The sequence below is a fragment of the Panthera uncia genome (assembly GCF_023721935.1).
Source record: "Panthera uncia isolate 11264 chromosome D3 unlocalized genomic scaffold, Puncia_PCG_1.0 HiC_scaffold_8, whole genome shotgun sequence".
NCBI lineage: Eukaryota > Metazoa > Chordata > Mammalia > Carnivora > Felidae > Panthera > Panthera uncia.
This window is the reverse complement of record NW_026057586.1, coordinates 47753170-47780312: the sequence shown is the minus strand read 5'-3', so window position 1 is coordinate 47780312 and position 27143 is coordinate 47753170. Positions and strand designations below refer to the sequence as shown.

Sequence of the window (27143 nt, the reverse complement as noted above, 5' to 3'; positions counted from 1 at the left end):
AAAAACAAAAAAAAAATCCCTAACACTCCAGAGGGTTATTAAGGTAAACAGAGCACCCACTGCACATTTACTATTGCTGAGCTGTTTGCTAAGAATGTCAGTCTCTCCGAATCTGATGGGTAATCTTGACATGGTGAGTGAGAAGGATTAAAGGGTGTGGGATTTTGTTATTGTCTCTGTTGTTGATGACAACAATACATTGTGATGTATTGATGTCAATATTTCTTGAAAAGTGAAAAAGATCAAGCATATACATGGGTTTTGGCATCAGAAGGGGCTAGTGGAGCAAGGCACTTATCCAAACCTTAGTTTGCTTCTCTGTATGGGGATAGCAATTTCTACGACCTGGAGCACTTGGGAGGAATGACAGAAACGAGTAGGTAAAGGATAGAGGAGTGGTTCGGGAGCACTACACAAAAAGTGGTCAGTATTAACAGACAGCCCACTCTCAGCAGCCTAGACAGAGGACCCTGAGCTGGGAAACTGTTCCAGCTTAGAGGACCCACTTAAGATCACGTCACTCGCCTACTTCCAGATGGATCTGTTCTTTATCTTTTTGGAGGATATATTTTTACCTTGTTTTTAAAACTTTGTAGCTCTTCCCTATTTTAGTACTTTGTTCTAACTTGCACTGTTTTTTATTCTTTTGGAGTTCTTGCCTTACATTTTCCTGCCTTTTTAACATTTTCTACTGATTTATCTTTCATTAAAAGTGCAACTCAAATTGTTTTTTCCTTTTAAAATCATACTTTATAAAAATAAATAAATGGATAATAAAATATCATACTTTATTTGAACAAATAATCCAGTTAGAAAATGGGCAGGAGACATGAACAGGCATTTCTCCAAAGAATACATCCAGATGGCCATCAGACACATGACAAGATGCTCAACATCACTTACCATCAGGGAAATACAAACCAAAACTACAATGGAATATCATCTCACACCTGTCAGAATGGTTAAACTCAACAACACAAGAAACAACAAATGTTGGTGAGGATGTGGAAAAAAAGGAACCCTTGTGCATTGTTGGTGGGAATGCAAACTGGTGTAGCCACTATGGAAAACAGTACAGAAGTTCCTCAAAAAGTTAAAAATAGAACTACCTATGATCCAGCAATCACACTACTGGCTATTTACCCAAAGAATATTAAAACACTAATTTGAAAGAATATATGCACCCCTATGATTATTGTAGCATTATTTGCCATGGCCAAATTATGGAAGCAGCACAAGTATCCATTGATAGATGAACGGATAAAGAAGATGTGGTGGGGGTGCCTGGGTGGCTCAGTCAGTTAAGCATCAGACTTCAGCTCAGGTCATGATCTCATAGTTCGTGAGTTCAAGCCTCGCATCAAGCTCTGTGCTGACAGCTTGGAGCCTGGGGCCTACTTTGGATTCTGTGTCTCCCTCTCTCTCTGACCCTCCCCCCTTCATGCTCTGTCTCTCTCTGTCTCAAAAATAAACATTAAAAAAATTTAATTTTAAAAAGAAGATGTGGTATATATATACATATATGTGTATACATATATATAATAAGTGATGAACATTACTCAGCCATAAAGAAGAATGAGATCTTCCCATTTGCAATGACATGAATGGACCTAGAGATTATTATGCTAAGTGAAATAAGTCAGTCACAGAAAGACAAATACCATATGATTTCACTCACATGTAGAATTTAAGAAACAAAACAAACGGAGGGGGGCACCTGGGTGGCACAGTCGGTTAAGGGTCCAACTCTTGATTTCAGCTCAGGGTCATGATTTCACGGTAAATGAAATAGAGCCCTACATCAGGGAGGAGCCTGCTCGGGATTCTCTCTCTCTGCCCCTCCCCTGCTCACTCACTCTCTCTCATTCAAAATAAATAAATCTTCAAAAAAAGAAAAAAACAGAAACAAAAGGGGAAAAAGAGGGAGAGAGAGATAAACCAAAAAGTAACCTCTTAATTACAGAGAACACACTGATGGTTACCAAGGGAGTGGGTGGGGGGTTGGATGAAATAGGTGACAGGGGTTAAAGAGGGCACTTGTCATGATGAGCACCAGGTGATGTACGGAAGTGTTGAATCACTATATTGTACATCTGAAACTAATACAACACTATATGTTAACCACACTGGAGTTAAAATTTTTAAAAAGGGTTTAAAAAATCATACTTGATATTTATTATTTTCTAGTTTTTAATTTATCTTTTGTGCTTCTTTTTATTCCTCTTAAATTTTTATATTTTGAATTAATATTTATTGTTTTAAGATCAATAGAGATTTTTTTTTAACTGGCTTTATCTATTAGGCCATGTTTGGCAAACTTAGGGCCTGGGCTTCTGGTTCTCAGCTTGAGAAGATAGCAAAGAAAATCTTGGGTGGGTTACATGAAAATATGAAAGGGCAGCCTGGATACTATTTATTTAAAATTAAGACCTTTTGGGGCATCTCGGTTGCTCAGTTGGTGAAGCATCCAACTTCGGCTCAGGTCATGATCTCATGGTTCATGAGTTCAAGCCCTGCATTGGGCTCTCTGCTGTCCGTGCAGAGCCTGTCTTGGATCCTTTGTCCCCTCCCTCTCTGCCCCTACCTACCCTTATTGCATGTGCGCATTCTCTCTCTCTCTCTCTCTCTCTCTCAAAAATAAATAAACCCATAAAAAATGAAGACTTTTTTAAAAATTTTATTTTAATTTTTGAGAGACAGAGCACGAGCAGGGGACAGGCAGAGAGAGAGGGATACACAGAATCTGAAGCAGGCTCCAGGCTCTGAGCTGTCAGCACAGAGCCTGATGCAGGGCTCGAACACACAAACCATGAGATCATGACCTGAACCAAAGTGGGAGGCTTAACCGACTGAGCCATCCAGGTGCCCCCGAAAATGGAGACCTTTTTAAAGGACACCAGATTTAGGAACTCTAGACCTCAAAGGAGGCTAATTTTCTTGATTTAATAAACCATGGATAGGTTTCTCGATCTCCCTAGACTCTGCTCTGGTCACATTCTGGAAAAGGATCTATCATACACACAGAATTCATTTTCAAGTACACTAATGACAGCTACCAACAATGTGTTGGGCACAGTGCTAAGTATTTTAATTGCATTCTTTTATTTAAATCTCCTTCCCAGCTGCCATGTTGGGGCCTTGGGGGCTGCTTTGGGCTCTGCTCATGTCACAGGCTCTTTGCATTTGGCCCAAAGGGCTGCGAGAATGACAGTGAGGGCGAGGTTAGGCAGGCTGTGACCAGGAATCGCCTTCAACCTTATTTGGTGCATCTTCCGCATAAAGTGAGGAAAACACCCCCACTGCTCCATGCCCAGCATGGAGCCCAACATGGAGCCCAACATGGGCTTGAACTCATGACCCTAAAATCAAGAGCTTTGCTGAGATCAAGAGGCAGACACTCAACCGACTGAGCTACCCAGGCGCTCCCCCCACTTTTTAAAAGTGAGATGGGTCTTAATCATGGGACTTTTGAATTCATGTAAAGAAGGTATATTCTTTTTAAAGCCCTCTATTCCATCATGTTAAAAAACATTGGGAAAATTTGGTATCAAAGACACTCATTACACTAGATCACAGATCTGGAATACCAGATCAAACATCTGGAATGTTTGTTTCCAAATTAAAAAACACACACACACACACAAAAACTCCTTCCAACAACTCAATTAGTGGGTGCTACCACTTGATTTATAGACAAGGAAACGAATGCTCAGAAGATGAGGAAACTTGCTGAGAGCTCACAACGAGTTCAGAGGCCAAGCCATGCCTCCAATCCAGGCTCTCTACAAAGCCCAAGCTCCTAACCTTGATGCTACAAAACCCAAATTACAGCAAGCCCCCAGTGTAACCTTCCTGGCCCTACAACTGTCCAAAGTCCAGTAGGACTGGTGTGTTCCAAATCCCACCAGTCTGCTCCCTCCAGTAAGAAAACTGGTATGATCTAAAATATAGGAACTCAGGGGGACCCAGCTGGTTCATTCAGAAGAGCATGTGACTCTTGGTGTTGGGGGCTGTGAGTTCAAACCCCATGTTAGGTGTAGCGATTATTTAAAAATAAAATCTTTTAAAAATAATAAAATAAAAAATAAAATACATGAACTCAGGGTAAGCTCTATGACCTTTTTAATTTTCTTTTATTTTTTAATGTATTTACTTACTAAGAGAGAGAGAGTGGGGCGAGGGCAGAGAAAGAAGGAGAGAGAGAGAGAATCCCAAACAGGCTTCACGATGTCAACACAGAGCCCGACTTGGGGCTCAATCCCATAAATTGTGAGATCATGACCTGAGCCACAACCGAGAGTTGGACGCAGCTGACTGAGCCACTCAGGTGTCCCTCTTATCCTTTTTTAAAGGATAGCTTCCACTGCTACTTTAAAAAATTTAACTCTGGATTTCTCAAGCCATTTTTCTACTGAGAAGCTAGCAGGCTTTAGGAACAGTAATTGTGGGGTGCCTGGGTGGCTCAGTCGGTTGAGCATCCGACTCTTGGTTTCAGCTCAGGTCATGATCTCACAGTTCATGAGTTTGAGCCCTGCGTCAGGCTCTGTGCTGACGGTGCAGAGCCTACTTGGGATTCTCTCTCTCTCCCTCTCTCCCTCTCTGCCCTTCCCATGCACACACTATCCTCCTCTCTCAAAATAAATAAATAACTTTAAAAAACCCCAAACCTGTAATTGTACAATTGACGATCTCAGCCTCCATAGAGGCCTATGAAAAGCAGTTACTAACACAGTTTGCAACTTTTATTACTGATTTTCCTTGGCCTCTAATTCGGTGTACAAGTCCCAGTCTGAACTATGCTATCAGTTCAGGAGAGCCCCTAGTGACTGATTCTTTTAGAAAACCTGCCCTTTATTATCTTATGAAATGAGGTTCAGCAGGACTTACTTTTTGTCAAATCAGACAAAAGTTCTGAGAAATGATACTAGCAATAATAATAGCTAAGATATATTGAATGCTTATTATGTGCTAGCTGCTATCCTAACTGCTTTTGCATATTTAATTGTCATTATAACTCTACCAGGTAGATGTTATTAATACCCCCCATTATGCAGATGAGAAAATGGAGGAATATATTTTGGTTCTCTTTTTTAACCTTCCTCTTAACAGTTTGAAAACCACTTTTAGCAAATCTATATACTTGCTTGCTGCTAAAGAGAACAGAAAAATAGGTAAGTTCTTCCACATTGTCAGGGGTCTAGGAATGGCCTCAACAACAAAAGGTCCTACCATCTTTCATTCAGGAAAAATGGCCAAGATGAACTACTATAAAGCCCAAATCATCATTTTTGACACAAAATGTAATTAGCCAAATTCAACTACACTGCAAGCCAATTTAGTTAGTTATCTAGGGGTACAGTTTGCAACTAATTTATTCTTAGAGTCCATTAGCTTAAAATTCAACATTTTATCCATGTACCATGGGAAATTTTTCTCTGGCTGTGAAAAGAAGTTGGTATCTATTATTTAAAAGTTTTCATTATTCCCAGGGCAGCTGGGTGGCTGAGTCAGTTAAGTGTCCAACTTCGGCTCAGATCGTGATCTCATGGTTCATGGGTTCAAGCCCCACGTCAGGCTCTGTGCTGACAGCTGGGAGTCTGGAGCCTGCTTCCGATTCTGTGTCTCCCCTTCTCTCCCTGCCCCTCCCTCCTTGGGCTCTGTCTCTCTCTCTCTCTCTCAAAAATAAATAAACATTAGGGGTGCCTGGATGACTTAGTTGGTTAAGCGCCGACTTCAGCTCAGGTCAGGATCTCACTGTTCGTGAGTTCCGAGCCCGGTGTTGGGCTCTGTGATGACAGCTCAGAGCCTGGAGCCTGGAGCCTGCTTCAGATTCTGTGTCTCCCTCTCTCTCTGCCCCTCCCCTGCTTGCGCTCTGTCTCTCAGAACTGAATAAAAGTTAAAAAATAAAAATAAAAAATAAACATTAAAAAAAGTTAAAAAAATATATATTTTCTCATTATTCCCATGCTGTCCAGAGTGGAATTTTGAAGCTTTGATTGTTATTTGTTCAGGTGTTGGGACTGAGTTAGAATAGTTTTCTATGGAGAAGTTGGCCCCACCCACAGGCAGGGCCTTGGGTCACTCTGTAGACAAGGATGAGACTCCCTTTTTCACGCAGGAGCTCGGGGTCAGCTTGTTAATTTTTGTAAAAGAATGTCAATCCCATCTTCTCTTTGGATGATTTTTAAATATGTGGGTGTGGATTTAATCTACAAGATAAAATAATTGCACCCCAGGCTTTTGCCAAAGAATGTAATTTTGAACTGTTGACTACCCAATTTTTATCAAAATCATGCATGCCAGAAACAATGTTCCTGGATGGTTGCCTAAAGGCAGTCTGCAAAGGAAGCCAGATAACCAGGGTAGCAGTTTTAGCCCCAGAGAACTGCTCCTACTGAACTGTTCTATTTCATCATGCATCCTAAATACTCTAAGAATCCTAGACACTAGGCTACCACTGTGTTTGTTATAAGGATGTTGTTGAAGACCCTGCCTCATTAAGTGGCCCAGTCTACCTTTTTGGAGGACACAGGACCTGAGAGTAAGGAAGCTTTGCTCTTCTTCAGCAATGACCTCACTCTTGTTTTTCTTTTAACTTTAATTTCAATATCATGGACACACAATGGTACAACAGTTTCGGGTATACGACGTAGTGATTCAACAGTTCTATACATCATACTATGCTTGCGACAGGTGTAAAAATGACCCCACTCTTATCCTACAAGCACTGAGGGTCTTGTAACTTTTTCATTTGGCCACAGAATGCCGAAAACTAAATTCAAGGCCCAACTGTATTTATTTTGTAGGATATTACAGTATGAATGTCTATGCACTAAGTCTCTCTGCAGCCTCATCTAGTTCTTCTATTATTCTCCACCTAGATTTCCTGTAAAATTCCATTCATTAAAAAAGTCTATGTTATTTTAATTATTCTTTCAACCCACCACACATCCTTTCTGGAAGATGGTGAGGTATTTAAAGATGTACATGCAGGGGCGCCTGGGTGGCGCAGTCGGTTAAGCCTCCGACTTCAGCCAGGTCACGATCTCGCGGTCCGTGAGTTCGAGCCCCGCGTCAGGCTCTGGGCTGATGGCTCGGAGCCTGGAGCCTGTTTCCGATTCTGTGTCTCCCTCTCTCTCTGCCCCTCCCCCGTTCATGCTCTGTCTCTCTCTGTCCCAAAAATAAATAAAAAATGTTGAAAAAAAAAATTTAAAAAAAAAAATAAAGATGTACATGCAAATGAATACATTCATAAGCTGATTTGCATGAGTTATTATTATTTCCATTAATCTTATTATTGTCGTTATATGGCAAAGCCCCTAAGGGCAGAGGACCAGATTCCCCTTTTGCCAGTGTATCTCCAGTATGAGCTTTTGGAGGCCATCTCTGTCCTTCCTCTGTGCATCACATAAAGTAGCTGGCCTGTGTTTTAAGGGCCTTGTTGTGTGAAAAATGGACATTTTAAAGCACCAAGGTTCCTCCACCTTGGCAAGATGCCTGGGAATAAGAAAAGACCCAAGGGACAGCGGCTTGTTCCAGCTCGTTCACTTGGGGACACAAATGTACAGGCCAGAACAGAGGGCAGACTGGCCTGTTTTCAGTGAATTGCTATTTTTCTCACACTTTTTACTGAAATGCATAGACATGAATGAGTTAAAACAAATATGCGTGTCCTACAGCAGCCAAAGAAAGTCTGCGTTAGTCAAGTGAGAACCCGTTATCATCTCCTCCTCTTCTTATTATCCTCAAGAAAGCCTCTAACAGAGTCGAGGGTTTTTTAAATATATTTTAAAATTGAGATAAAATGTACACATAGCATTTACCATTTTAAACCATTTTTATTTATGTATGTATTCTTTTTAATGCTTATTTATTTATTTTGAGTGTGTGTGCATGTGCGTGAGCATGTGAGCAGGGGAGGGGGAGAGAGAAGGAGAGAGAGAATCCCAAGTAGGCCTCACGCTGGGGCTCGATCTCACGAACCATGAGATCATGACCTCAGCCATAAATCAAGGGTCAGACACTTAACCGACTGAGCCACCCAGGTGCCCCTCATTTTAACCATTTTTAAGGTACCTTCAGTGGCATTAAGTATATTCACACTGTTATGCAACCATCACCCCCATCCATCTCCAGAATTTTTTCAACTTGCAAAATTCAAACTTTGTATCCATTAAATACTAACTCCTCACTCTCTCTTCCCCCTGGCCCCTTGACCACTCTAAGCACGTCATAGAAGTGGAATTACACGGTATTTGTCCTTTCTTGACTGGCGCCTTTCATTTAACATGATGCCCTCAGAGTTCATCCAAGATGCTGCCTATGTCAGAATTTCTTTCCTTCTTAAGGCTAAATAGTATTCCATTGTATGCATATTCCACATTTTGTTTATCCATTCACCCATCAAAGGACACTTGGGTTGTTTCCAACTTTTGGCTATTTTAAATAGTGCTGCTATGAACCTGGATGTCCAAATATCTGTTCAACTCCCTGCTTTCAATTTTTTTTTTTTTTTTTTTTTTTGTGTGTGTGTAAACCCAGAAGTGAAATTGCTGGATCATACAGTAAGTCTATTTTTAATTTTTTGAGGGACCTCCATACTATTTTCCATAGCAGCTGCACCCGCTCACATTCTCAACAGCACTGCACAAGAGCTCCAATTTCTCCACATCCTCACCAGCACTTACTATTTTCCGGGTTTTTGATGACAGCCATCCTTGGGGATGTGAAGTGGTATCTTGTTATGGTTTTGATTTGCATTTCCCTAATGATTAATGATGCTGAGCATCTTTCCAAGGGCCTATTAGCCATCTGTACATCTTCTTTGCAGAAATATCCTTTCAAGTCCTTTGGCCATTTTTGAATTGGGCTGTTTGGTTTTTGTTGTTGAGTTGAGGATTTTTCTCTATATTCTGGATATTAATCCCTATTGAATGACAAAACTAAATTTGGTAATGAGGTTGATGTCCTTTATTCAAGGGAAAACAATCCTTGGATTGGGGAAGTATGGTGCCTCAGAAACAGTGGGGCACTCTTCCCAAGGGGTTCTGGGGAAGAATGAGTTTTATGAAGCATTAGAAGTGGCAACAGGGAGGGGCACCTGGGTGGCTAGGTTGGTTAAGCTTCTGATTTTGCCTCAGGTCTTGACTTCAGGGCTTGTGAGTTCCAGCCCCATGTCTGGCTCTGTGCTGACAGCTAGAGCCTGGAGTTTGCTTTGGATTCTGTGTTCCCCTCTCTCTCTGCCCCTTCCCTGCTCATGCTCTGTCTCTCCCTCTCTCTCTGAAAAATAAATAAACATTAAAAATTTTGAAAAAAAAAAAGTGGCAATAGGGAAATGGTACGATTAGCTGGGGTTGCAGATCTGACCTTATTTAGGAAGATCAAGGAACAAGGAAATAAGTATAGAACCCAGAGTTGCCGTGGTGTTTGGGGATTGGCTGTCTGGATGTACTGTGTTTCTGGTCAAGCAAAGCATTTACAGGAATGCTAAAGTTTAGTTGGTAGCACCCCAAAAAGGAGGAGCTCTGTCTTGGGCCTAGAAATTGAACTCTGTTCAACATCTCTTATCAGATAAATGATTTGCAAGTATTTTCTCCCATTCAATGGGTTGCCTTTTTATTCTGTTGATGGTGGCCTTTGATATACCAAAGTTTTTCATTTTGATGAAGTCCAATTTGTCTATTTTTTTGTTGCCTGTGTTGTTGGTGTCATATCCAAGAAATCATTGCCAAATCCAGTGTCATAAACTTTTTCCCCTGGAGCCCCGGGTTTTTTTTGTTTTGTTTTGTTTTTTATTTGTTTTTTTTTAAGTGGGCTCCATGCCCAATACAGGGTTTGAACTCACAACCCTGAGATCAAGACCAGAGCTGAGATCAAGAGTCAGACGCTTAACTGACTGAGCCACTCAGACGCCCCTGCAGCCCTGTTTTAATAAGTCATTTTATAAGGGTTATGGAGAACATCATCTTCAGATGGAGCAAGAAGATAAGTAAAATCCAGAGGAGGGGTTTACTATTTTGCCACCAAGCCCACGCCTTAAAAAGTAATCCTTGCAAATGGACTCTGATCAGCTCTGGTAGGAAACCAACATGAAAGAGGAGAGCTGCCTCAAATCGGCAGTAACAGGGAACATCAGGGGAAGAGTCTCCATTTTATATCAACATTTACATTCTTTTCCTTTGTGGATCCAAGTTCCTTCACGTAATATAAGAGCCAAACAAATGGGAAGGGGACCCATGGGCTCCAGTCTGCTTAACTGAGTAATTTGCTCCATCTGGGTCTAGTTATCCACGTACGTTTCCTTACCAACACCCCATCCAAGCTCCATCGCAACGTGTGGAGTGAATTTTGTGCTCATGGAAGACACATCCCAACAAGCATTTAGGGAAGGGCCAAGATCAAAGAGCTGGGTGAGAGACCAAGAGTGGTCCTGTCAAACTGCCTTAGCTCAGATTTGCAGAGTCCTTCAACTACTGACCCTGGCTTCCCCGGGGCAAGAAAACGACATGGTTTGAGCAGCCAAATCACCAACACCAGGATGGCCTCTCACTGGCAAGCTCACTAATGTATGACTTTGCACATCTGTTCTAAACACTCACCAGCACAGGCTTTGAGGCAACCCTGTCATGCTGACGAGGCTTCGGCTGGGAAATTACAATGAGAGTAATAATGACCAGTCAAGGTTGTACTGACACTCCAAAGACCAACACTCCTGCCATCAGAACCATTATCATCGTCATCACTGTGACCTTATTCAGTGTAGGACAGCTGGAGAAACTGCCCCAATTAGCCCAAGTAGACGGGACAGCAACTACATGGTTCCTCTCTACTTACCCCAGCTCAGCCCTCATGGGCTGATCTCCCCTGGGTCTCCCCTGATGTGATTTAGGGAGGAAAGATGGTAAGCTTTGGAGATGACCTGTTGTGGTTGGACACGCTTGGATTTACACCTCTGCTTTAACATTTACGAGTTGTTGACCTTGGCCAAATAATTTAGATCTCAGTTTCCTCATCTGTAAGCGGGAGTAATTAAGTCTGACCTCATATGTGATGAAGAGTGGCAACGGAAAGTGCCCGGCACACGCTAACACCGAATATTCATAGTGTCTCTTCCCATGGTGAGCTGTGTGTCTTTCCCACTCCCCTTGAAGTTTCTCAAGGTCAGGAACCATATCTTCTTTGTTTTTAAGCGACCAGCCCATAGTAGACCCCCCATGAGTATGTGCTGAATGGATAAACCACAAGAATAATCCCCTTCCCTTAACTTTGTATATCATTCGGTTGTGAGCAGGAAAAACCAGTAAAGAATTTTCCCTGCTATGCCTTTACAGAATGAGTTAAACCAGCTTCCTCTTAGGAGTTGCACGTCAGAAGAACAGAGCTTCAAAATCTTGTCAGATAAGGGAGATCTTTGTGGAGCAGAACTACCTGGAAAGTGTTCTGCATAACAATATACCCACGGATTTTAACTGAGCACTTACCCCAATTCCTTGTGGATTCATTAAACTGACAGCTTGACGGCAGCAAATTGATGCCTGTTTTCTATCTAACACAAGCTGTATGACTGCCTTGTGTTTAACCCACTCTATAAATTTGTAAGCAGCTATGTAAAAACAAAAACCTCAGAAAACAAAGAAAAGATGCCGGGTTGTTATTTCACTGAAAAACAATAATGAGCGTCTCTTTTCTGTGTTCCTCCCACTCTAATTGGGTATATTTGGGTTTTGGTTGTTTTCCTTTGCTCGAAGAGTTTGAGTTTTGCAGCAGCTTCTTTTTGCCTGTTAAAGAAGGCTGTGCTCTAGCCCAATGCCACTCACAGTGCCAGTCACCCCGAAAATAAGCTCAGGCCAGAAGGTAAATCAGTGCACTGCTTCCTTTCTCAAGAAGTCTCACTATGAAAAAAAAAAAAGTCAGCTCAACTGAACAAGGTGTTTAGTGCCAAAGTTGATGTACATTCTAGCACAATCTCCTTATGGACAGGTGACAAAGAGCTCACAGATTGGCACCGCATGTGGATCACACTTCAAGGAGCATTGTAGTAGGTTATGGAACTCCTCATCTGCCTGAGAATATACTGGACTGACCTTTACAATGGGCTTTTGAAGGATTTTAGGCCACCTAGTATCCTTATCCCTTCTTTTGGCGAAGCATCGCAGTATCAAGGATCTGCCACACCCTGTCTCAGTCGATGGGAACCAGGTGGGGATACTGTAAGACCAGGGCCGGCCAAATGGTGCTCTGAGTCTCTCCAGCCACAGTAAATGGAGATGATGATCCAGGACCAACCAATCGGCATAATTCCATCTTCCTAGTTGGCTTTCAGACCTGGGAAGGGTAGTGGCCCTACTGCTGTATTCAGAGTGAATACCGGGACTCATGCAGAAACTATAAGGATGAGTCTCTTTCCATTAGACTTCAAGTTGTAAGGATGTGGGCCTGGAGTCAACAACACCCATGAGGGGAGAGCCTGGCTGTGAAATGGAGAAAAGACAGAGCAGAACTGAAAGGGAGACAGAAACCATATTTGGAACCTCTGGATAAAGCCTTGCGTGATCTACAACTTTTCAATGATATATATGATCCAGTAAATTTCCCTTTTGCTTAGAACAGTTTATGAGCTTTCTAATGTTTACCATGAGAAGAGTCTAAATTAGGCCTGGACTACTCTCCCCTGGGCTATTATAAAATCCATACATGTTGGCCCTAAAAAGACAAAGCTGAAAAGGCAAAAGGTCTGGAGTTAGAGGAGCTGTCTAGTTGGGACTAGAGGCAAGTTACCAAGACTTGCCACACCTGAGTTCCTTCCTCTGTCAGGTGATTAACATCTGCCCCATCCATCACCTGTCAGGTGAATATGGGAATCACATAAAAAGAGAGAAAATCACTCTAGAAACATATGAAAAGGCACTGCACAAACAAAAAATATTGTTATTGCTAGCCCAATGATAGTTATGCAAACTTCAAAATTCTGGCATCCATCACTATCCAGTTCCTACAAGAAATACATTGTTCTTAAAATAAACATGGTGGGGGTAAGGAGAGGCAAACCAAGAAACAGACTCTTAATTACAGAGAACACACCGATGGTTATAGGAGGGGAGGTGGGGGGGAAGGGGTTTAAATAGGAGATGGGGATTAAGGAGGGTATTGTGATGAGCACCAGGTGTTGTAGTAAGTGTTGAATGACTAAATTCTTCACCTGAAACTAATATTACACTGTATGCTAACTGGAATTCAAATAAAAACTTAAAAAAGAAAGAATACATCATTTTTATCAATACCTGTATTGTGCTTTAGGAGGGAGAGCGCCCTCTGCAGGCCAGAAGGTGTAAAGCAAGGCAGCAGACTCAAAAGCCGGACAGAATAGAGAAGGGGCAGCAGGAAGCCAGACCAGATCTCAGGTTCTGGGCTGAGCACCAATGTGTGTGCAGTTGGTCATTTCTTGGGCCCACCCAGGACGTTTCTCCCCTATTGAACACAGCATCTAAATGACTCAAGCTTATGAATCATGCAAGAAAAATGATGGTTTAATTTAGAAATTAACCGCTAGTAACTCTCAACCACTATTTTGCAACTTTGGGGTTATCCTAACAATAACATTATCATGCAGGTAGGCAGATTTTGTGTCTGTTTTACTGTTTTCATATCTGAGATCTAAGGGACCAACAGAACAACAAACTGCATAAAAAGATTAAATCGTTCTGTAAATTTTGCATTTTTTCCAAAAGTCAGAGTACAATCATTTTCTGATAGATAGAAACAATATGAGCAGTCAGGGTACAAGAAAGGAAGAGGCATTACTGATTTTTAAGCCTCGTTCTGAGTCTCTGGTCAATGGAAGTATCAGTGAATTGTCTTTTGATGGAAAAATAACATTTTTATATTTTCATATAGTTAGTGTACCTGGAAGAAGTTTGTTCTTTACAGTTCCCTCCTTTGAGAAGCTCAAATCTGGATGGGGTGGGTGACACTAGTAAAACAAGTGTCCCTACATACTGGGTGTCAACACTGTGCCAGGCACGTACATCACTCCTAAGCCCAGCACCGCCCAGTCCACGTCACCAGTGGGCAGGGTTACAGTTCCTCAGAAGCAAGGAGCAGGCTGAGCCCACTCTCCCTGCTCCCGAGGATGGCCTGTGCTCAGGTAGAGCAGGCTGGCCCTGTTTGTATCAGGCTCCATAAATATCACAGCTTTCTCTTCCTTGTCTCCATTGGTGCTTCTTCATCTTATAAAACAAGATGGCCCTACCCTATCATCTGGTTATCCTCAGTTCAGGGAGAGGGGGTAAAAGCCCCATGCTGTTCTCCAGTCTATGTGCACCATCACGAAAGCTGATGTCCTGTCCTCTATGGATCCAAGGCACAATAAGTTAAAAAGCAAAGGGGTAGAGGAAAGAGGAAATGTCTCCCTAAAAAGTCTCTAAAACTTACCAGTTTGGATAATGCTCTGGAACCGGCATAGATTATGCCCACATACAGCACCGAAGCAGGAAGCCACGTCGAAACATCAGATCTGAAAAAAGGGAAAGAGACCAGAATATTTCTGTCACTTTCTGTCCAAAAGACCGAGCTGGAAGGCATGACCTTTCAGATGCACCAAATACGACGGTGATTGTCTTAACATCTCTGAGTGACCTGTGAAGTGTGACATGGGCTGTGTCCACTGAGAGTGAGGGAGGCTGCCAAAGTCATCCAGCTATAGCCCGTCACTCTGCCAACTACCTAGTGTTACTGATCCCACGACGGAACACAAACGATCTGGAGATGGAAAAAGGCTTCCTAAAGTTTGGGAGAGAGAACAGATCCGAATTTTTTCAAAAAATTTTTTTTACTTTATTTATTTATTTTGAGAGAGAGAGTGTGTTTGAGCAGGAGAGAGGCAGATAGAGACAGAGAATCCCAAGCAGGGATTCTGCACTGGCAGCACAAGGCTCGATCCCACCAACCATGAGATCATGACCTGAGCTGAAATCAAGAGTCGGATGTTCAACTCACTGAGGCACCCCTGATTTTTTTAAGGTTTTTAAGATTTTTTTTAAGGACAGTGAACATTATTCTTTGGATTTTAAATAGCCAGAGGCGTTGAACCCATGCCAAATTATTACAAATTTTTAAAGGCTATTTACCGAGGCAATATATCAAACGGCTCCATGGAACCACAAAAGAAGGAAGCAAGTGCCAAAGGACAGAATTTTAAAAAGAATACTAGAACTCAAGCTGGGTGGCCATGTGCTGACATCTTCCACCATCAACCTGGAATCTCTAAGGACTTCTGGAGGGCACGTTTCTTGATTCAATTGTGGCCACACCAAAAACTGCTTTTTTCTTTTTTTTTCTTTTTAAGTTTGTTTGTTTATTTTGAGAAAGAGAGAGAGAGAGAGCAAGCAGGAGAAAGGCAGAGAGAGAGGGAGAGAGAAAGAATCCCAAGCAGACTCTCCACTGCCAGTGCAGAGCTTGATGTGGGCTCGAACTCACAAACCATAAGATCATGACCTGAGCCAAAATTAACAGTCAGACACTTAACCAACTGAGCCACGCAGGTGCCCCCGAAACTGCTTTGTTCAATACAGTTTAGAATCTTGCTGTCTTCAAGAAAGGCAAAATCCCGGTTTTTATATAGAGAACCCATCACTAAGGTTCCCTCAGTCACAAACACATTTGGTCCACTTACGCAAGTTCCCGGAGTTATTCTCATAATAGATATAAATAAATGAGACCATTCCAGCAGAATTTAACATAATAATCCCAGCTAACTCAATGAACTGCTCTCCTGGGATGATGCCAGCTCAAGAAATGTTCTTTGTGAATCTTATTAGCATGGGCAGGCATCTATGATCAGACCTGCTTTTGTACCCTTCCCAGGGAACCTGGTGCTAAAATGTCTCTAGTCTCTAGTTAGGCCTCCAAACCCTACTTCCTGAATATATTCATTCAGCAAATATTTCTAGCAATTTGCAAAGTGCTGACAGTGCTAGAGTTATTATTAACAGCAGCATCCTAATTAACATTTACTGAGCACTTGCTACAAATGAGGCAGTCTGCTAAGTGTTTTCTATGCTGTGTCTTTTAAAAATGTGTACAACCACCTTATGAAGAAAATGTCTTTGTTATTATTATTATTATTATTATTATCCTCATTGTGCACATGAAATAACTGAGGCAATAAAGAGTTTAATTTGCCTGTGGTCAGAAGAGCTGGTTATGGCAAAGCCAAAATTTGAATTCAGGTCATCTGACTCTAAAGCTCCAGCTTTAAGCCACCCTTTCACACTTTGCCCTCAAGGACCTCATAATCTAGTGGTAGACACTGACATATAACAAACACAGCATGATTCTGCTCTGGTCGCACACTAAGCATCTAATGACCTGAGGAATATTCTCTGTTCTTACTCGTCTTACTGCAATAAAAGACGTCTGCACTTCCAGCCAATAGGTGAATAGAGAAAGGAAGATGCTATTCTCCATCTTGATGGATAACAACATCATGCTTGACATCAAACCAATTGCTACTCCTCTAGGAAACGACTTCCCCATTAGACCTTAAGCTCACAAAGGTCAAGGGAGACAGGATCCAGGCCCATGGCCCGCTGAGCACCACAAGGAGGCCCAAGAGCATACACAGCAGGGAGCATAGTGAAGAGGGAAGGAGTGCCCTGCGTGAAACAGCAGCACACCCACTGCAGCAGGCCCGGTGCTTCAGGATGTGAGCTCAGTAAGGCCCTAGGCATTTGTGCTTTGTTCCTTCTTAAACAAAGAAGACTCCTGCCCAGTCATATGCTCCAAGAGACCTCAGGGCATCTCAGTGGCCATGGATGTGAAACAAACAAACAAACAAACAAACAAAAAAACATGGCTAGGGGAAAAGAAAGAAAGAAAGAAAGAAAGAAAGAAAGAAAGAAAGAAAAGAAAAGAAAGGAAACATGGCTAGGGAACACCTTGTATTTTAACCCTGTACCCGAAACACAAAAAAATGACTTTAACTATGAAAAATAAACAGATCCAGTTGGACCAGAGACTTCTGGGAAATGTTACAGAGCAGCTGTGGGAGCATTTGGATATAACCATGGAACTATGATCCACAATTATCGCACCCAGGGCCCACCTTCTAGGCGGACAGAGCCAGAGCAACATGCACCAAAGGCAGAAATTTAGACACCTGCAAAAGCAGCTGGTTGCCTAACCCTGTCTTGGCCCTCATGAGCTCTCATCAGAGACAGCTGCCTCCCTCCCTCCCCCCCACACACCAACAAAAAATTATAGCTGCTATCGAGAATGATAAATACAAATCACTGTGAAAAGTGCTGCCGAAACAGATATGAGCAAAACAAGTATGAAAGGATGGGGGGTGGTGGGAAGAAAAATAATTAAAAATTACAAAGAACTCTGCATTCATATTGTTTCACAGTATCAAAGTTCTCACTCCACTGAAAATCTTAGGGTATGCGTTAAGTGTTGTTGATGCAAGAAAAGACTCAAGGGAACACCAGTCGACCATCCATACACAAAGAAAATCTTGGGGCGCCTGGGTGGCTCGGTCGGTTATGCACGCGACTCTTGATTTCGGCCAAGGTCATGATCTTATGGTCAGTGAGTTCGAGGCCTGCATCAGGCTCTGCACTGACAATCAATTATCAGAGTCAGATAAGGGAACTTCTGCATATATTATTAACATGTCTCCCACCTGTCAAATAAACTGTAAGTTTCATAAAGGTGGGAGCCATGTATGTTTTGTTCATATAAATCAATGTAAAATATCACATGCATGAATATTATAAAAGAGACTAAAGGACTATGCCATACCATAAGGGCATCTGATCTAGTCAGTGAGGATAGAGAAACCTGCCTCCAATAAGTGATACTTGAGATAAAACTCAAAGTTCAAGTGGGTGCAGGGGGTGAGGGGGTGATGCAGAGAAGTAGAAGGGACACCACATTTCCCTCCTTGGTCCATTACTCACAGCAATAAAAGTCTCTGAAGGTTCAGTAAGACTTTGTCACAAGTTGGTTCTTCACTAACTATGACTCCCAAATTCTTTTTTTTTTTAATTTTTTAAATGTTTATTTATTTTTGAGAAAGAGAGAGAGTGGGGGAGGGGTAGAGAGAGAGGGAGACACAGAATCTGAAGCAGGTTCTGTGCTGACAGCAGACAGCCCGACACAGGGCCCGAACCCACAAACCGTGAGATCATGACCTGAGCTGAAGTCAGACGCTTAACAGACTAAGCCACCCAGGCACCCCTATTATTCCCAAATTCTTTGCAACATTGATCTCATTTAATTTATACACTAACAGGGGGCCTGGGTGGCTCAGTCCGTTAAGCGTCCAACTTCTGGTTTTGGCTCAGATTGTGGTCTCACTCGTGAGTTCAAGCCCTGCATGGGGCTCTGTGCTGACAGCATGGAGCCTGCTTGGGATTCTCTGTCTACCCCTTTCTCTGCCCCTCCTCCAACTTGTGCTATCTCCGTCTCTCTCAAAATAAACACACATTAAAAAAAAATTGACACACTAGCAGGAGAAATGGGCAGACGGTGGCAGTCACAAGAGCACACACTCTCTCCCTCAGAGAAAGCCTGCTACAGGGAGTGCAGTCCGCCGACAGATGCACTTACATAATTTGAAGAATTGTTTATACTTGCTGCTTCGGGAATCAGAATTGGGATCTCTGGCTTGAGGGGTTTTCCACGACTGTTAGGTAATCTGCTATCTTAACGTGGACAGGTCAGACCTTTCAACAGTTACCTGGGGCAAATAAAATGCCTGACAACTGAGTTTTCCGTACTTTTCCAGGTTATGTGGAGACAAGGCGAAGATGGGAACTATAAAGGTGGTGCTTTGGGGGGCTTTTGCCATCTCTTTTTTTTTAATATTTCTTCAGGACAAAATGAAACTGTAATTTCAAAATCCTAATTAGCTCTGCTAAAATGGAGGATTATTTTCCAGGGAGATAACAGCAATAAGTGATGGAAATCACACCTGGTTCTGGGCACTGAAGAGTATAACCTTATAACATGCACATGGTTACCCAAATCTTTGGAAATTAAAAGTAGCTCTCTTCACTCCCAAGGAATGTTCCAGCTAACTAAACTTAGCTAACTTTAGCCAATAGCTCCAAGGGATGGACAAAGTTCACACATTTTCCCGGACTGTGTCCTTTCTTCTAGGTCAGGTCATCTAGGGCTGGGGGTATCTAGGGGTCACCTAGATCACTAGGGGTGGGGCAGGAAAGACGCACAATTACAGAGCAGTGCATGGCACAACACCATGCAATAAATGTTCTCCCGGTTTTTCTACATGTAACTCCAAAGACAGAGGCCATAAGGGATTTCATGTAGATTGATCTACAACCTACAGAAAATGCACTGGCCAAAAAACACCATAAAGAAAATCAAGAGATGATTAACAACTTAGGAAAAAATACTGGCAACATATAAAACAGGCTGGAGGGGCGCCTGGGTGGCGCAGTCGGTTAAGCGTCCGACTTCAGCCAGGTCACGATCTCGCGGTCCGTGAGTTCGAGCCCCGCGTCAGGCTCTGGGTTGATGGCTCGGAGCCTGGAGCCTGTTTCCGATTCTGTGTCTCCCTCTCTCTCTCTGCCCCTCCCCCGTTCATGCTCTGTCTCTCTCTGTCCCAAAAATAAATAAAAAAAACGTTGAAAAAAAAATTTAAAAAAAATAAAAAAAATAAAAAAAAAATAAAACAGGCTGGAATTTAATATCCTTGATGTATAATGAGTGTTTACAAATCGATAAGAAAAAAAAAATCGGGGCACCTGGGTGGCTCAGTCAGCTTGAGTGTCTGACTTGGGCTCAGGTCATGATCTCACAGCTTGCGAGTTCGAGCATCGCATTGGGCTCGCTGCTGTCAGCCTGTCGGCACAGAGCCTGCTTCGGATCCTCAGTCCCCTCTCTCTCTGCCCCTCCCGTGCTCATGCTTGCTCTCTCAAAAATAAACACTAAAAAAAGGTTTTAAAAAAAATTTTTTTAAAGAAAAAAACTCAACTTCACAAAAGAAAAATACTCAGTGGACAAAAAAGAAGTATTTGCATGTGTGTGTGAGTGTATGTATGTATATTTCTCTTTCACACACACATAAGAAATACAAATAGCCAATAAACATATGAAAAGTTACACACACACACACACACACACACTACTCTTTACAGTATTACTGTATACATGCATACTTTTTACAGTATTTAAAGGTATTTAAAGTTATCCACAATGATGTTTTCATTTACAAGGAAAATAAAACTGCATTCTGGCCTCCTTGTTAGGCATCAAGTATCCCAAGCACCTTGGGGCCTGCTCTTGCTTCCTCCACCAGGAACCCTCCCCCTCCAGACACCTGCAGAGTCTACTCTCTCACAGGCTCAGATCTCTGCTCAAAAGCCAGCTTATCCCTGAGTCCTTCTTACCTAGAGTATATAAAATAATAACCCCCCCCTCCCGCCCACTAGAACACACTCGGGCACACACACATGCACACCTATTCCCCTACCCGGCTTTATTTTTCTCTGTATTTACTGCCATCTGACACATCATGTACTTCCATTTTCCTTTGTTTCTTGTCCATCTACCTCAACTAGAATATAAGCTCTATGAGGGCACGCATTTTTTGTCTGTTTTGTTCACGATGCACCCCCTGTGCTGAAAACAATGTCTGGTATATATGCTAGGCACTCCAATATTTGCTGAAGGAGTCATCACGTATTACTTGGGTAACTTAAAAAAAATATTTCCCTTGGGGCACCTGGGTGGCCCAATCAGTTGAGCATCCGACTTTGGCTCAGGTCATGATCTCATGGTTTGTGGGTTTGAGCCCAGCGTCAAGCTCTATGCTGACAGCTTGGAACCTGGAGCCTGCTTTCGATTCTGTGTCTCCCTCTCTCTCTCTGTACACACACGCTTTCTCGCTTTCTCTCTCTCTCTCTCTCAAAAATAAATAAACACTTAAAAATATATATATTCTTTTCCTTTTTCTGGACTGATACAAGGGGAAAACAACAGCATCAAAATACACCAGAAAACTCCAGGCATGACCCTAATTCACATTTTTTCCTATACTTTTCTTAAGCCCTTCAGAGGATTTGCTCTGAACAGATTTGCTGGTGCTTACAGCTACTAGATTTTCAAGGACAGGGATGAAAGTAAAAAATTTCCCACCATTTGCCTCTTTGAAATGGCCCTAATGGGTAATTCTAACAATTTCAAATTCAATAAACATTTCTAACAATCATGTTGTAACCTACAACTGTGACAACAGAAAACTAACTGCATTAACAAACATGTTTTCTTCAATAGACATGAACTCAGAAACTTGGCATGGAGGCAGTCATTTTGTTTCCTATAATAATTTATCTTGTTATCTTATTAAAAAGTAGTACTTAGGGGCACCTGGATGGCTCAGTCAGTTAAGCATCCCGCTCTTGGTTTTGGCTCAGATCATGATCTCATGGGTTCATGAGTTTGAGACCCACATCAAGCCCCACATCAGGCTCCACACTGGCAGTGTAGAGCCTGCTTGGGATTCTCTCTCTCTCTCTCTCTCTCTCTCTCTCTCTCTCTCCTCTCTGTGCCCGTCCAGTGTATTCTTTGTGTCTCTCTCAAAATGAATAAATAAACTTAAAAAAAAAGTAGTACTTTTCCATGCTAGAAAATTTTCAAAGTACAGATAATCAAGAAAAACACTACAATTGCAACCCCGCTACCCAAAAACAACCACTGTTAATACCTTGCTAGGTCTCCTCCCAAACAGGGCCTATATGCACATATATGAACACTGCAGCAAAAATGGGATCCTACTGTACACATTGTCTCATAATCTGCTTAACGTCTTTCCACGTCAAAAAAATCATCACCAGTTTATTAATAAGTGAATAATAGGCTACTGCTGGACACTGAAGTTAATCCTCTTACTAACCTAATGCTGTAATAGTTATCTTTGAGTACATTCCCTTTTCATATTCATGTTTTTGCAATATCAGGATAAACTCCCTGAAGTGGAACAGAAGCTCAAAGACACATTCATCAAAGTGTGGCATTAGTTACAAAATTGCCTTCCAGAGGGGTTATGCCAACTCAGCCCTCTGTGATGGGGTACATGCTAGTGTTCCCTCCAAACTCCTGTGTTGAAATCCTGCCCCCGGTGTGATAATTTGGAGGTGGGGACTTTGGGAGGTAATGAGGTCAGGAGTGTGGAGCCCTCATGATGGGATTAGCGCGCGTGCTCTCTCTCTCTCTCTCTCTCTCTCCCTCTCTCCCTCCCCCTCCACCATGGAAGGAGATGAAAAGATAGACAAGAAGAGGTCTTCACCAGAACCTTACCATGCTGGTACCCTGATCTTGGACTTCCCAGCCTCCAGAACTGTGAGAAATCAATGTTTATTGGTTAAGCCACCTGGTATTTTCTTTTTTTCTTTTTAATTTTTTTAATGTTTATTTATTTTTGAGAGAGAGAGCAAGCAGGGGCGGGGCAGAAGGAGAGAGGGGGGGACACCGAATCCAAAGCAGGCTCCAGGCTCTGAGCTGTTAGCACAGAGCCTGACACAGGGCTCAAACTCACAAACCATGAGATCATGACCTGAGCCAAAGTTGAAGGCTTAACCAATAAGCCACCCAGGCACCCCTGGTATTTTTCTTTTTAAGTTTATTCATTTATTTTGAGAGAGAGAGAGTATATGTGAACAGGGGAGGGGCAGAGAGAGATGGAGAGAGAGAATCCGAAACAGGCTCCACACTGTCAGAGCAGAGCCTGACATGGGGCTCGATCTCACAAACCATGAGATCATCACCTGAGCTGAAACCAAGAGTCAGATGCCCAACAGACTGAGCCACCCAGGCATCTCCAATCTCTGGTATTTCTGTTATAGCAGCCCGAGCTAAGACACCTTCTACTGCCAGCTCTAAGACTATATAATTCTCCGGCAGCCAAATACCTACACATTAGGGACAAACCAGGCACATACCACTAATGCACCTTTTCTCCACCTATAATTTATAAGATGGCACCTCCCATGCTGGCTTATTTGTCCATTGTCCTATGTGCCAACAAAAGAGGCATGATGGAATTAAATCTTGAGGTGGTCCTCACAGAATGCTGGGTCTCTGTTGTACGAGGCCCTCTGGGGAACTGCTGAGCCAGTGAGTGTGTGAGTGTGCGTGTGTGTGTGTGTGTGTGTGTGTGTGCGTGTGTGCAGGGATGGATCTCACAGCAACTCCTGGGGGAAAGTACTATTTGCCATGGGTCTGGTTTGAAAATTGTGGTGATACATAGTTTTTCTTATATGATTTATAAGCACAAGTATTGTGTCTTGTTTGAGTCTTGGGCTTGTTTGTTTTTTTGTTTGTGTACATCTCCTGTCCCTAAGGATCCTGATAAAACATTTTACAAGAAGCTAACAATAGTCTGTTGCCGTGAATTATAAAACTGTTGTTATCGAAATGAAGGCTAATTAAATTAAATCACTTGTTTTTCAAATAGAGCATGCATTATGGAAGGAACATCTGCTCCCTCAAAACACTCAGAAGTTTATCTGTTCATGAGGGCCCTTTGAGCTGAGTTCTTGAAAATTCTCTGCGTTATGCTGACACCTAGTGGAGCTAAAAATAGTTTCCAAACATAAAAATACCAAGTCTAGGTGGTTCAGTCAGTTGAGCATCTTGATTTCAACTCAGGTCATGATCCCACAGTTGGTGGGTTCGAGCCCGAGTCAGGCTCTGCGCTGACAATGCGGACCCTGTTTAAGATTCCCTTTCTCCCCCTCTCTCTGCATGCGCTCTCTCTCTCAAAATAAATAAATAAACTTAAAAAACAGTACCAAGCCACCAAGATACTAGGATTCATATTGCCTATTGGCATTGCCAAAAACAGTAATATCTTACAATTATAAAGTCAATATTTGCTTTACAGTTTACAAGGACTTTTACATATATTAACTCCCTACTCCCTACTTAGGGCAGATACCTAGATTTCATTTTGGGGGGTCCAATCCTGGTGAACATGGTACTTCAAGAATCCTACTCACTACTGTCCCTCTTTCCTAATATTCTTAGACCTTTCCTCCTTCATTCTTTACTCTTCCTCTGACTCACAGAGGGTCAACTCCCTTAACAAAGTTCAGCCCTAATATCACTTGAACCCAAAATCCCTGTGATTATACTGTTTCTCACAGAGCATAACTTAGAACAAGAGTCAGCAAACTGTGACCCATGGGCCATATCCCACCTGTTGCCTATTGCTGAAATACCATTTTATTGGCACACAGCCACACCCATCTGTGTATGTAGTCTATGGTGGCTTTCATGCCACAAAGGCAGAGCTGAGTTGTTGCAAGACACTGTATGGATACAAAGCAACAGTGACATGAGGTGCGGTCTACACTGAAGTGTGAGTTCAGCAGATTCCTATGCCCTGCAGGGTGGTATAGGCATGACCAGCAGCCACTATAAACTTCGAAGGTCCAAAAATTCTGTCCCAAGAAAGAAAAATACTGCATGGTATTTGGAATTATATGTGGAGTCTTAAAAAAAAAAAAAAAGAAAAACTAAGAAAACAAACAAACAAAAAGTCAAACTCACAGAAACAGAACAGAAAGGTGGTTGCCAGGGGCTGGGGGCAGGTTAATAGAGGAGATTGGGAAAAGGGAACGAACTTTCAGTTATAAGATGAATAAAGTCTTAGAATCTAATGTATAAAATGGTGACTACAGTTGATAACACTGTGTTGTTGTGTCATTGACATTTCCTAGAAGAGTAGAATTTAAATGTTCTCACCCAAATAAATAAATAAAGTGAGGTGATGGGTGTGTTCATTAATTGGATGGAGGGAATCTTTCACAATATGTACATATATCAAATTACCACAATGTATATTTTAAACATCTTACAATTTTAGTTGACAACTATACCTCAATAAAGCTGAAGAAAAAATTCCTGTCCTCTACCATCCCTGGCCTCATGGACTCTTCTCTGGGGAATAACCATAATCACCACACCAAAACCAATCAGATTTTATTCATATTACGTCCCTGCAGTGGTTCTCCGTGTTTCCTGAGAATGCTTTGAAAGCTGGTTTTATCCTCCCCCCAAAGTAATTTCTACATAATATACATAAAGCATTCCTCTGGTGAAAAAACACAATAGGAAAAAAGATCAAAAACACATGGATTTTATGTTAACTCTCCTCTGTGAGCAAAGGTAACTGTTCGTAAAATTACAGGTCACTCAAAATGAAATACAACACATTAAAAAACATATTTGAGAAATTCCAACCACCAGTAGCTTTGATGAAGACAAGCTATCTCACTTAAAAACAAATAATTAATCATAAAAAGAAGCATCCTAATTGATTGGCTCACTGTTCATTTCTTTAGGGACAGGACTGAGTTAACTTGGAGGTTTTATCAAAGAAAATTTTTTGAAAGTATTCTTTATTTATTATGAGAGAGAACGAGTGTGGGAGTGCAGGAGTGGCAGAGAGAGAGAGAGAGAGAGAGAGTGAGAGAGAGAGAGAGCGGGAGAATTCAAAGCAGGTTCTACATCAGTAGTGCAGAGCCAGATGCAGGGCTCAAACCCACAAACTGTGAGATCATGAGCTGAGCTGAAACCAAGAGTTGGATGCTTAACTGACCAAGCCACCCAGATGCCCCAGAAATTTTTTTTTTCATTTGCAAAAGAGAGTGAGAGTGAGGGAGAGGGGCAGCATGGAGCCTGACGTGGGGTTCATCCCATGACACTGGGATCATGAGCTGAGCCAAAATCAAGAGTCAGATGCTCAACCAACTGAGGCACCCAGGCTCCCCTATCAAAGAAATGTTTTATAGTTCTCCAGCAAAGATCCCCAATGGAAAATTAAAGAGTGGAGCTTTCTCCTTCATCTGTTAGAAATCTCTGGTCACAAAGGCATTGTGGTATAGCGTTATTAACTTAGAACTTCTCATCCTTGAAAACTTGAGTTAAAAATTTGCTGTCTTAGGTAGAGTGAATAAAAAGTAGTAAGTACATTAAAATTTACTTTCGAAATGTTTTTATTTAAACATGTAGTCTGGTCATAAAGGGACCGGAGGATGGCATGTAATGTCTCCAATGAAATCACACCTGATTCCATAAGCAATGGTTCGAGAATCCAGTAAAGAGTGCCATGGTCTCACTGTCAAATGTCTTGTCACGGTGTTCTAGATCACATTCTGGAAACACAGCCTACAGCCAGGGCTCCCACATCTGCTAGAAAAATCACTTGAACATTCTGCAGCAGGTTGGCAATGGCAGTAGAGCTGCCGATATAAGGACAAGCTTGCGACTGAAAGCCAGTGTGATCTTTCCCAGGACAGAAGGCCTCTAAAGCATCATCCAACACTTGGTGATTGCTGGTTGCTGAGTAAAAATCTTGGAGATGGATTCTATCGGGTCACTTAGCGGAGTCATGACATGGCCAGAGACTAACCAACACAGCAGAATGGCCTCTCTACAAAGTAGGAAATGTGGTGCCAGGTTCTGGAACTTGTTTTAAGAGGTAATCTTGGATTCTGCTGCACCCCAGGCTATAAGGGGTCTAAATGAGCTCTCATGGTATATGTTATTAAATACCGATTTGGAAACCACCCTCCAGCCCCACTGGTACAATCCTCACTCTACGATGACCCAGAGGACTCCACCCTGTCCACCTGCTGCTGTTTCCATTTTTAGTAGAGTCCAACCTCTGCCACCTCCACACAAGTGCACAGTCACACAGCAAAGCCAAGCTTTGGTTCTCTAGTAACATAATCGGAAAGCCAAGCCTAGTAGGAAACAGCAACCATGGCAAACACACACCCAGCCCAGGCATACATGAAGGAACATGGGTGCTGGGTCCTTGCTGCTAGACATCTGGTAACTCCCCTTTGCTGAGGATCTGTGGAAAATGGAAATGCTGTGCTGTTGCAGCAGTTATTAATTATAAGATTCACTAAGACACTAGGATCTTTGATAAGGCGTTAACCAAGCTAACATCGTGTGTAAGGATGTGAAGCCACCTGAGGAAGTACAGGCGATAGAAGTGAAAAGGTCTCTGAGAATTTAGCAGGGGGACGGAAAGGGGACATGCCCACAGATCTGCAATGCGTAGAACCTAGCATCACATAAGCTCAAAGGACAACAGTGTCTAGTGG

General features: G+C 42.3%; 1 protein-coding gene across 2 annotated transcripts in view; it reads right to left on the bottom strand.

The window, feature by feature from the left end:
- The window catches only part of TMEM241 (transmembrane protein 241), a 116559-nt gene that overhangs the window by 77681 nt on the left and 11735 nt on the right, over positions 1-27143 (bottom strand). For both annotated transcript variants that reach the window (XM_049620366.1, XM_049620367.1), the window contains exon 4: positions 14431-14512. In XM_049620366.1, coding sequence (XP_049476323.1) covers positions 14431-14512 — 82 coding nt within the window. The remainder of the gene's footprint in view (positions 1-14430; positions 14513-27143) is intronic.